We start from the raw sequence: 11,561 nt of genomic DNA, 5'->3' as shown, positions 1-11,561 counted from the left end.
ATTGTGGTCTTAAAGATGACATTGAAGTCACTACCTAAGGTTCTTGCTCACATTCTATTTATATTCTTCATTGCTGGCTAATTTTTATCGCTTATCTGATTTGGCACAGCTATGATCTTTGAATTTTCCGCATAGTCTAAGGTCATATGAAATCTACCTAGTAGTAAATGTACAGGATGCTGCACTTTCCCACACTCAATCTTACAATCAATGATTTCCATGAATGCAAGGACAAAATAAATGATATCCAACTAAAACACCAATAAAATAGTTTGTTGTCTCCATGTATACAGTGGTCCCTCAACATATGATATTAATTGGTTCCAGGAGAACCATCATATGTTGAAACCATCATATGTCGAGTACATATGTCTATGTAAAAATGGTAATTGGTTCTGGGGCCTCGGAACCATTGTATGTTGAATACATATCTCTATGGGAAACTGCTAATTGGTTCTGGGATGACCATTGTATGTGGAGTGTATGGGGAGTGTTTAACAAACCAGGGTGCCTCCAGCTGTTGCACAACTACAACTCCCAGAATGCATGTACAGCCATTGACTGTCTGGGCATGCTGGGAGTTATAGTTTTGCAACAGCTGGAGGCACACTGATAGGGAAACATTGATGTATGGGGTGTATTGTGTGTATATGTATTGTATGTGATGTGGGACATCGCATACAGTACTGTACAGTTCTTTAAATACCTTCAGGGGGGACAGAATGTCCTTCATTACGATCCTGCCGACTACAGCTCTATAGGAAAGGAAGGGGAGGGCAGCCAGCAGCTCATTGGATGCCTGCAGCAAGATGCTGCATGTTATTGGCTATGGCTGCACTGGGGGGGGGGGGGGGCTTACACGGAGCTCACAGTGGAAGCCTGTATGAGTTGGCAGGACAGCATGTGAGTAACAGGAGGCAGAACGGGGCACACGGGGACATTATACAACTATCTGTCAGTTGCTGAAGCTGTCAGATAGCTGTTTGTATGATGGCCCCTACACACAGCAGCATCATATGTCGAGGCTGCCTTCAACATACGATGGGCTCTGAGAGGCCATCATATGTTGAAATGATCATATGTCGAGGCCATCATAAGTCGAGGGGTCACTGTGTAAGCATGATATGATTTGCATGCAAAGAAGCTTTCCTCCAGAAAGAAAACAACTTGCTCTACTTTGCAACCTACCAGAGGTAGCGTTCTCTTCTGGAAGATGTTCTGTTTTAGCATACAGTCATGGCCATAAATGTTGGCACCCCTGAAATTTTTCCAGAAAATTAAGTATTTCTCACAGAAAAGGATTGCAGTAAAACCCGTTTTGCTATACACGTTTATTCCCTTTGTGTGTATTGGAACTAAACCAAAAAGGGAGGAAAAAAAAGCAAATTGGACATAATGACACACCAAACTCCAAAAATGGTCTGGACAAAATTATTGTCACCCTTTCAAAATTGTGGAAAAATAAGATTGTTTCAAGCATATGATGCTCCTTTAAACTCACCTGCGGCAAGTAACCAGTGTAGGCAATATAAAAATCACACCTGAAAGCAGATAAAAAGGAGAGATGTTCACTTAGTCTTTGCATTGTGTGTCTGTGTGTGCCACACTAAGCATGGACAACAGAAAGAGGAGATGAGAACTGTCTGAGGACTTGAGAACCAAAATTGTGGAAAAATATCAACAATCTCAAGGTTACAAGTCCATCTCCAGAGATCTAGATTTGCCTTTGTCCACAGTGCGCAACATTATCAAGAAGTTTGCAACCCATGGCACTGTAGCTAATCTCCCTGGACGTGGACGGAAGAGAAAAATTTATGAAAGGAGTCAATGCAGGATAGACCGGATGGTGGATAAGCAGCCCCAAACAAGTTCCAAAGATAGCAGGATAGCTTGAATATCTGTCGACATTTAAATGAAAGACCCAGGAGGACCCCACTGCTGACACAGAGACATAAAAAAGCAAGACTATTTTGCCAAAATGAACTTGAGTAAGCCAAAATCCTTCTGGGAAAACATCTTGTGGACAGATGAGATTAATATAAAGCTTTTTGGTTAAGCACATCATTCTACTGTTTATCGAAAACGGAATGAGGCCTACAAAGAAAAGAACACAGTACCTACAGTGAAATATGGTGGAGGTTCAATGATGGTTTCGGGTTGTTTTGCTGCCTCTGGCACTGGGTGCCGTGAATGTGTGCAAGGCATCACGAAATCTGAGGATTACCAATGGATTTTGTACTGCCCAGTGTCAGAAAGCTGGGTTTGCGTCCGAGATCTTGGGTCTTCCAGCAGGACAATGACATCAAACATAAGTCAAAAAGCACCCAGAAATGGATGACAACAAAGCGCTGGAGAGTTCTGAAGTGGCCAGCAATGAGTCCAGACCTAAATCCCATTGAACACTTGTGGAGAGATCTTAAAATTGCTGTTGGGAAAAGGCGCCCTTCCAATAAGAGACCTGGTGCAGTTTGCAAAGGAAGAGTGGTCCAACATTCCTGCTGAGAAGTGTAAGAAGCTTACTGATGGTTATAGGAAGCAACTGATTTGTTGTTTTTTCCAAAGGGTGTGCAACCAAATATTAAGTTAAGAGTGGCAATAATTTTGTCCAGACCATTTGTGGAGTTTGGTGTGACATTTATGTCCAATTAGTTTTTTTTCCTCCTTTTTTGGTTTAGTTCCAATACACACAAAGGGAATAAACATGTGTATACCAAAACATGTGTTACTGCAATCCTTTTCTGTGAGAAATACTTCATTTTCTAGAAAAATTTCAGGGGTCATGATTGTATAATCCCAAATCATCTTTCATTTTGTGTCAAATCTCTGGCCACTTATTTGTGCCTTGTGTGAAAACCTGATGTAGTTATTGTTCCACTGTATGCAGAAATATAGAAATTTGGATTTACAAATGATAGATATGAGCTACATAGACACGAGATTGGTAATTGGGCACGATATCATCAGGAACATATATAGGAACATTTGAGATAGATAACTAGAAGTTAGATTTGGGAAGTTAGATTGATCATAGACAGATACTGGATGAGATAGTCATGAGGCAAAGAAAATAAAACCTCTTGAGATTTTAGATGGTCTTACATATCAGGACATGATTTAAAAAAAAAAAAAAAAAAAATCTGGTCCTTAGATGGTCTTTTAATCCAGGCAAATACAACCTTAGAGTCCACTGTGTCATGTTTTAACAAAAATAGATTAACCTCTTAGATCCTATGGAAACAGGGTGTGCTTAATTTTTTACACACTGCATCTTGGCCTAGTTTTTGTTAAACCAATAGTGACATGTCAGAGTACATAAAACCATAGAATACAAAGAGGATGAATTTTCTTTTCCTTATGACTGTTGATAGATAAGTATTAGGTACATATGAGCTAGAGAAGTATTAGATATGAGAAAGCCAGATAGATAGATAGATATAAATTTAATAGAAAAATAAGTATGCGCTCAATAACTAGCTTAATATGTGTGATAGACTTGAGATCAGTATCGGATAGAAACAGAGGTAAATAAGTATGGGATACGAAGGAATGTGAAACATACAGTAAATGAGATCAGTAGATTATGGCTAGAGATTGGAAAATGCATATATATAATATATATGATGATATGAATGGGTATAAGACTGATAGATCCATATATAGGATATGGGGTTGATAGATAAATATGAGATAACCTAGTTATGAGAGAGAGAAATTAAATAGATGATCTAAACAGATATGAAATAGATAAGAGATAGATGGGTAGATATAAAATAGATGTGAAATAAATAAGATAGATACATGTTCATAGATTGAGGTAGGTATGAGACAGAGATATATAAATATGGGATTGATGGAAACCTGTTCTCTATATAAGGTTGAGTGTCCAAAACTCATAACCTCTTCCCCACCTCCTTTCACATTTAGCGCAGAGTTCTGCTCAGAAATAACCCATCTTTGAAGTTCAGAATCGAAACCATGTTCCCCAGCTCTGAACAACTATAATCCAATGCCTATGATGGCTCCCAACAAGACAATGTGGACAACATGGAGGAGGAAGCAATTACTTCTTCTCTTCACAGAGTTGCAATCACAGCGGTCACAGAAGCTTGTTTATCAGCTTGAGTGGAGGGTAGTACAGTACAGTACATGAAAACGAGCTCAGGAGAGCATTTCTGCTACCTTCTTTACTAGGGCTGAGTAATGTACCCTGTGCAGCCGTATTGGAAGCAGACCCCTAATACTAACCATATGGTGGACTGCAATACTAATAAGGCAGTTACGTGTGAACATGGGTGCTATGGGCTTTGAATAACCCTAACAATGCTTTTAATGACTCAAAAACATATGTATTTACTCAGGTTCCTATAATGTAATACTGTACTCTGTTTCAATGGTTTCAGATCAAAAACCATTGCGCATGACAAATATCCAATACTGGGGGACATCTGGAAGGGAGTGATCACTGATAGTTATTTTACAAGTTTCAAACTTAAATAGCAGCTCCAAGGTTTGACATGTTAATTTGGTTCATAACAAAGCAAACACCATTATACCTTAATTGTAATAAAACGAAAACACTTGCTGTCTGACATAAACAGTTTCATGACATGTTACTCTGCATGAGGCGATGTGTTATGACTGAGCAGCTCTTTCTTTTCGGTAGGTTCCATCACTGTATCTCCTCCTCAGCTTCAGGCAGAAGGTTTCCAGCTAGAGAGCTCTGGGCACTGGCATTGGCAGTAGAACTCAGCACCTCTTCAAAGCTTCCTTGGGTTTGATTTGTACCTCCTACTTTTGCCTAGGTTGTGTTGGAAAACCAGAGATCATGTAAATAATCATGTAAATAATTCATAGATTAGTATTGCAAGTAGGTCATAAAAATGATTCCAAATCGTCCCATTTTTCCTGATCTCGGGTGGGATCCTATCTTAGGCACAATAAATGCAACCACTGCACAAAACCATAATACAACCGTAAATGAGCCCTTATGGTTAAGGGGAAATCCGGTACAGTGGTCCCTCAAGTTACAATAATAAACTATTGTAAGTTGAGGGATCACTGTACTTCTCCTCTAGGGGATAAGATAGGGGATAAGCTTCTGATCTCCTGCTCAGCACCCCAACTCGCTTCATGCATGGAACGATGGTTGACAGGTCCCCTCCATGCATCTCTATCGTAGAGCTGGATAAACAGGAGTACAGCGCTCTCTGGCTTCCCTATAGACAGTGCATGGAGAGGGCATGTCGACCACCACTGCTCAAGGAGCAGGGAGAAGCAGGTGTTCCGAAGAAAAATCTTTAGAGCGGTTGTCAGGAAATCACAACGGCTGGACCCCTCAGAATCAAACAATTATCCCCTACCCTAGCGATAGGGGATAATAAATTAAAGGGGTAATCTGGTGGAAAACTTGTTTTTTTTTTATCAACTGGTGCCAGAAAGTTAAACAGATTTGTAAATTACTTCTATTAAAAAATCTTAATCCTTCCAGTATGTATTAGCTGCTGAATACTACAGAGAAAATTATTTTCTTTTTGGAACACAGAGCTCTCTGCTGACACCTCTGTCTATTTTAAGAACTGTCCAGATTAGGAGAAAATCCCCATAGAAAACACATGCTGCTCTGGACAGTTCCTAAAATGGAAAGACAGAGAGCACTGTGATCCAAAAAGAAAATAATTTCCTCTGTACTATTCAGCAGCTAATAAGTACTGGAAAGATTAAGATTTTTTTTAATAGAAGTAATTTACAAATTTGTTTAACTTTCTGGCACCAGTTGATTTAATAAAAAAAAAAAAAAGTTTTCCACCGGAGTACTGTTTAAGTAACGGAGTTCCTCTTTGATGTTTTCCCAGCAAAAAGTCTATCTTAAAAGCCAGATTGGGAAACTGCCTTGGATGCCATGTTGAGATAGTTAGATGCCCGTCGCAAATAGTTACTGACTTTGTCGTTTCATGGGGTCCATCACAGCTTCAGCATTTTTTATTTCTCGAGGAAATCATTGCAATGAACTGAATAAAATGTTGACTTTGCCTTGCTGTTAAATGCCATATACGCAAAACAAAAAGGATGTTAAAACCAACAGATTAAAAAAAATGTCTCCTTTTGTTTCTCGTCTTTGTGCTTTGTTAAATTTAGAAAAATAAAGCCTGATAGTGGATAAGTCGTTGCAAGTCAAATGCAAGCAATGTGTGGTGAGGGTACACACTATAGCTGGTGCTGCTGTGTGACAAATTTGAATCTTTTCACTACATTTCACAGTAGATGTAACAATTTATTGTGCAAAGAAGCATTGTTTAAGTCAAATTCTGTAGGGCACTGCAAAATGTTTCCTAGGCAACATGGAAGTAGTTACTGCTTTCACATTTGGTACTACTTTTTCTATTACATTTATTCTAAATCCATGCACATTTCCATACACCATCTGTCAGAAGCTGAAGACTTTTACAGTCTGTACCTTTTGAGCTAATAGGGTTTACATAATTTATTTCCATGTGTTCTTTGAAATACTGCAGAATTGGATTAAAAGACAAGTAAAGTCTAGATGATGTCATAAAGTGGCAACTAGATGTCAGTACAAAAGACATTCAGCCTCATTATATGAGAAATTGCAACATTCACTTAAAAGGGTCTTCCTGACTCCTGTTTAGACCACCTCCTCCCACAGAAAGTCACACAGGGCAAATAGCTTTCAACCCTTTAAGAACACAGCCCATTTTGCCCCTAGGAGACAGTCAATTCACTTTTTTTTTTGCATTTTCCTTTTTTTCTTCCTCGCATTTAGAAGCAGTAACTCTTTTATTTTTCCATCCACAGACCCATATCCGGGCTTGTTCTTTGCGTGACCAGTGGTACTTTTGTACTTTCAATTAACCATAAAATGTATGGCAAAGCTAAAAAATATATATCTATGGTTGGGGGGGAATTAAAAAAAATGCAATTTAGAAAATTCTGAGGGGTATTGTTTTTACAGAGCGGACAACACTGTAAAAGTGACAAGTTATGTTTATTCTGTGGGCCGATAAAATTTAAATGATACCCATGGTTACGCATTTCTTTTTATTATTTTACTGATTTAAAAAAATAAATTTAATCTTTAATCATTTTTAAAATTGCCCTACTCTGGCCCCCTATAACTTTCTTACTTTTCGGTATACAGGGCTGTATGAGGGCTAATTTTTTGCAGCGTGTTTTTTAGCGTACCACTTTTGGGTATGTGACTTTTTTTTATTTATTGCTTTTTCTCTAGGATGTAATGTGACCTTAAATCAGCCATATTGGACTTATGTCATTGATAAGTAATCTATTTGTATGGTCTGCCCCTCTGGGCTAACCACTTTTTTTTACTCATCAAACCCAGATCTGAATCGATCACAGCATCTGAAGGGTTATTGGCAGGCATCAGCTCCTGTGCTCACTTTATAGTCGGAATGCCCCTTAAGATGTAAATGTATGCCCTGGTTTGTTAAAGGGGTACTCCGCTATAAATTATTATTTTTTTTTTAAATCAACTGGTGCCAGAAAGTTAAACAGATTTGTAAATTACTTCTATTCAAAAATCTTAATCTTAAATCTAGTACTAATCAACTTCTGTATGCTACAGAGGAAGTTATTTTCTTTTGGAATTTCCTTTCTGTCTGACCACAGTGCCCTCTGCTGACACCTCTGTCCGTTTTAGGAACTGTCCAGAGTGAGTAGGAGCAAATCCCCGTAGCAAACCTATCCTGCTCTGGACAGTTCATGACATGTACAGAGGTGTCGGCAGAGAGCACTGTGGTTAGACTGGAAAGAACTACACAACTTCCTCTGTAGTATACAGCAGCTGATTAGTACTGGAAGGATTAAGGTTTTTATTTAAATAGAATTATTTACAAATCTGTATAACTTTCTGACACCAGTTGATTTAAAAAAAAAATGTTTTCCAGTGGAGTACCCCTTCAAGTTCCAGGGCACCAGGACATACATTTATGTGCAATGTCGCTAAGGAGTTAATGATCATGAGAAAGGTAGGGAATCAGACCAAAACTACACAGGTAGATCTTGTCAATCATCTGTAGGCAGCTGGGAACAAAGTTACCAAGAAAACAATTGGTAACACACTACGTCGTGAATCCTGCAGTGCCATGAAGTTCCCCTTGCTTAAGAAAGCACATTTACAGGCCCGTCTGAAGTTTGCCAATAAACCTCCTAATTATTCATTGGCAAACTTTAGACATCCTGTACATGTGCTTTTTTTTTTTTGGGGGGGGGGGGGCCTTCTGGGCACTGCAGGATTTCAGTTCTTTATGGCAACCAATTGATTTCTTTGTCAGTGGGCAAATGTACAAAATTAGCAGAGGATGAAATACATTAATCTTAATGGGCTTGTGTCATCAGAAAATGACCTTCTGTTTAAATACTTTTTAAGAGTTTTTCCATTTTACTATAGCTGCTCCCATAATAATGTACTAAGAATTTTATACAAATATTTACAATCAGAAAATAGAAAGAGATTAGTAAAAAAAAAAAAACATGTTTCAATACTTTTACAGGCTACATTCCCTTTAAAGAGGACATGTGGCCGAAGGTCTAGAATGTCAATCAAAAGGCTTAACAGGTAAAATGCTTAGGTTTACCGCCTTATTAGGTGCATTGGCAACCATCTCCTTGAAAGTCTTTGGACATGGTTGAATCCCATTGAAAAGTCTTCCTGTAGTCTAACCATAAAACAGTCATACTAATCTAAATCAGGCAAATTATTGGGGCTCAAGGTCTAGGACATGGGTACAAATATTTATTAATTGATTAAAAATGACAATACAGATGTGTGATGTGCTACCTGTGGCTCACAGGGCCCTTGTGTGCCAACAGGAACAATAAATAATAAAAAATCTAATATAAAAACCACAATTATAAAATATTATTAATATTATAATTACTGAGGCCAAATAAAATATGATAGCTGTCACAATGTCAATAAATGACAATAAAGTGCATTCGGTTGCTAGGGGAAACAGATGTCAATCAGTTCAAGATTAGTAGGAGTTCTCTACTTTCAGGTCCAATAGCAGAATACTTGTAAACGTTCCAATAATTCACAATGGCCCTCATTTACTAAGAAAATCGGGTTGTAAGTCTATGTTGCTTTCTTACCCGACTGCTTTTTTCCCCTGGTATTTATTATTATGTCGCATCCTGTTTGTCGCACGTGGGTTTTGTAGGTTTTGGTTTCCAACTCCTCTGAGCTGTCGGGAAAAAATCCACAACAATTCAACAAATTCGGGTTGGAAACCTTAATAAATACGTGGGAAAGCTCAGAAATGTCGGGTAACGCCCCTTTTTCGGGTTTGGGAGAATCCACATCGGGTCCGTCGGGAAAAAATGTCGCATAGTGTCGCAGACTGGCGCACGATGTCTGCGACATGGCGCAGACAAAGATGCGACAAAAAAACCCGACAAAAGAGGTCGGGTTTAGAATAGTAAATGAGGACCAATGTCTCAAAGGAGGTGAATGTCTTAGTATATACTCCTTGCAACAGTAGCTCTTTTGCAATGATCACTTCTGCTATATGCAATGTAGCAATCCAATAAAAATAACTGTAGCAATTGAATAGGAATGACAGTCAGCTTCACTGACCTTCAGATAACAGTCTCTATTAGTAATGTATAGAATGTTATTATAGCGCTCAGTGCTGCATATAGAATATGGAAAAATAGCACTTGATGATAGTGTACATATGCTCACCGGTCACCTCGGGATATGGATGCTGCGATCTCCGGTGCTGTGAAGGCGCTGCTATTTGCCGGTATATTGTAGATATTGCGATCTCCCGGTTCACTGGTAGCTGGCAGCGCTGAGTTCCAATATACTGCTCTCTGCTGTAAGGCCGTGCAGGCACACCGCTGGAGATTCTGCCTTCTCCCGGTACTAGCGGTGCGATACAGCGGTGGGAAATGTAACTGGGGACTGCAGCGCTTCTACTGCTTCCCACAATGGAGTCCCAGGTAGCTCGCTCGTGGTTCCAAAAGCGCGCGCTGTTTGAAGAAATGATTGACAGATATCTGTCCAAGAGGTTCTGAAGGTACAGTGGTGACTTGTGTATATATAGATGCAAATATGGTGGTCTCAGTAATAGTATATGGGGGTCACTGGACGCGTTTCAGGGCTTTCCTCAGTCCTTTCCTCAGCAGCTTAGATAATGCTGCTGAGGAAAGTCCTGAAACGCGTCCAGCGACCCCCATATAATATTACTGAGACCACCATATTTGCATCTATATATCCAAGTCACCACTGTACCTTCAGAACCTCTTGGACAGATATCTGTCAATCATTTCTTCAAACAGCGCGCGCTTTTGGAACCACGAGCGCTCTACCTGGGACTCCATTGTGGGAAGCAGTAGAAGCGCTGCAGTCCCCAGTTACATTGCCCACCGCTGTATCGCACCGCTAGTACCGGGAGAAGGCAGAATCTCCAGCGGTGTGCCCACACGGCCTTACAGCAGAGAGCAGTATATTGGAACTCAGCGCTGCCAGCTACCAGTGAACCGGGAGATCGCAATATCTACAATATACCGGCAAATAGCAGCGCCTTCATAGCACCGGAGATCGCAGCATCCATATCCCGAGGTGACCGGTGAGCATATGTACACTATCGTCAAGTGCTATTTTTCCATATTCTATATGCAGCACTGAGCACTATAATAACATTCTATACATTACTAATAGAGACTGTTATCTGAAGGTCAGTGAAGCTGACTGTCATTCCTATTCAATTGCTACAGTTATTTTTATTGGATTGCTACATTGTATATAGCAGAAGTGATCATTGCAAAAGAGCTACTGTTGCAAGGAGTATATACTAAGACATTCACCTCCTTTGAGACATTGTGAATTATTGGAACGTTTACAAGTATTCTGCTATTGGACCTGAAAGTAGAGAACTCCTACTAATCTTGAACTGATTGACATCTGTTTCCCCTAGCAACCGAATGCACTTTATTGTCATTTATTGACATTTTGACAGCTATCATATTTTATTTGGCCTCAGTAATTATAATATTAATAATATTTTATAATTGTGGTTTTTATATTAGATTTATTATTATTTATTGTTCCTGTTGGCACACAAGGGCCCTGTGAGCCACAGGTAGCATATCACACATCTGTATTGTCATTTTTAATCAATTAATAAATATTTGTACCCATGTCCTAGACCTTGAGCCCCAATAATTTACCTGATTTATTTATGTTTTCGGACACCGTGGGTAAAGGTGTCAGATTGGGCAGCCCAGGTCGTTTTGGTAGCTAGACGGACAAGAGCCTCTCCAAATTCTTGAATTTAGTCATACTAATCTGTTACCTTCAGTGTTGACACTGTATTCTCAACACGCTCTTCAAAGGACTTGAATGTAGGAGAATTCCTGGATGGTCAAAATGAAATTGAACAAAATTATTTTACAACCAAAATGTTTCTATTTTGACATAACAAAATGTGATGTCAGTGACACTTAATATTATTTGTGTTCATTTGTTTGGGTAACAAGCTTCTTTCTAAAGTTTTATTGGGGTGTCAATCAGGAAGACA

The 11,561-nt window shown here is 39.2% G+C and overlaps 1 protein-coding gene across 2 annotated transcripts in view; it reads right to left on the bottom strand.

The window, feature by feature from the left end:
* Positions 1 to 3,002: 3,002 nt before the first annotated feature.
* Positions 3,003 to 11,561, bottom strand: part of TPD52L1 (TPD52 like 1) — a 132,635-nt gene continuing 124,076 nt past the window's right edge. For both annotated transcript variants that reach the window (XM_056566468.1, XM_056566467.1), the window contains 2 exons: positions 11,337 to 11,397; positions 3,003 to 4,798 (listed from right to left, as the gene is read on the bottom strand). In XM_056566468.1, the coding sequence (XP_056422443.1) occupies positions 4,670 to 4,798; positions 11,337 to 11,397 (190 nt within the window). In that variant the 3' untranslated portion in view covers positions 3,003 to 4,669. The remainder of the gene's footprint in view (positions 4,799 to 11,336; positions 11,398 to 11,561) is intronic.

This window comes from Hyla sarda, chromosome 3 (assembly GCF_029499605.1).
Source record: "Hyla sarda isolate aHylSar1 chromosome 3, aHylSar1.hap1, whole genome shotgun sequence".
NCBI lineage: Eukaryota > Metazoa > Chordata > Amphibia > Anura > Hylidae > Hyla > Hyla sarda.
This window is presented reverse-complemented; position numbering and strand designations above follow the sequence as displayed.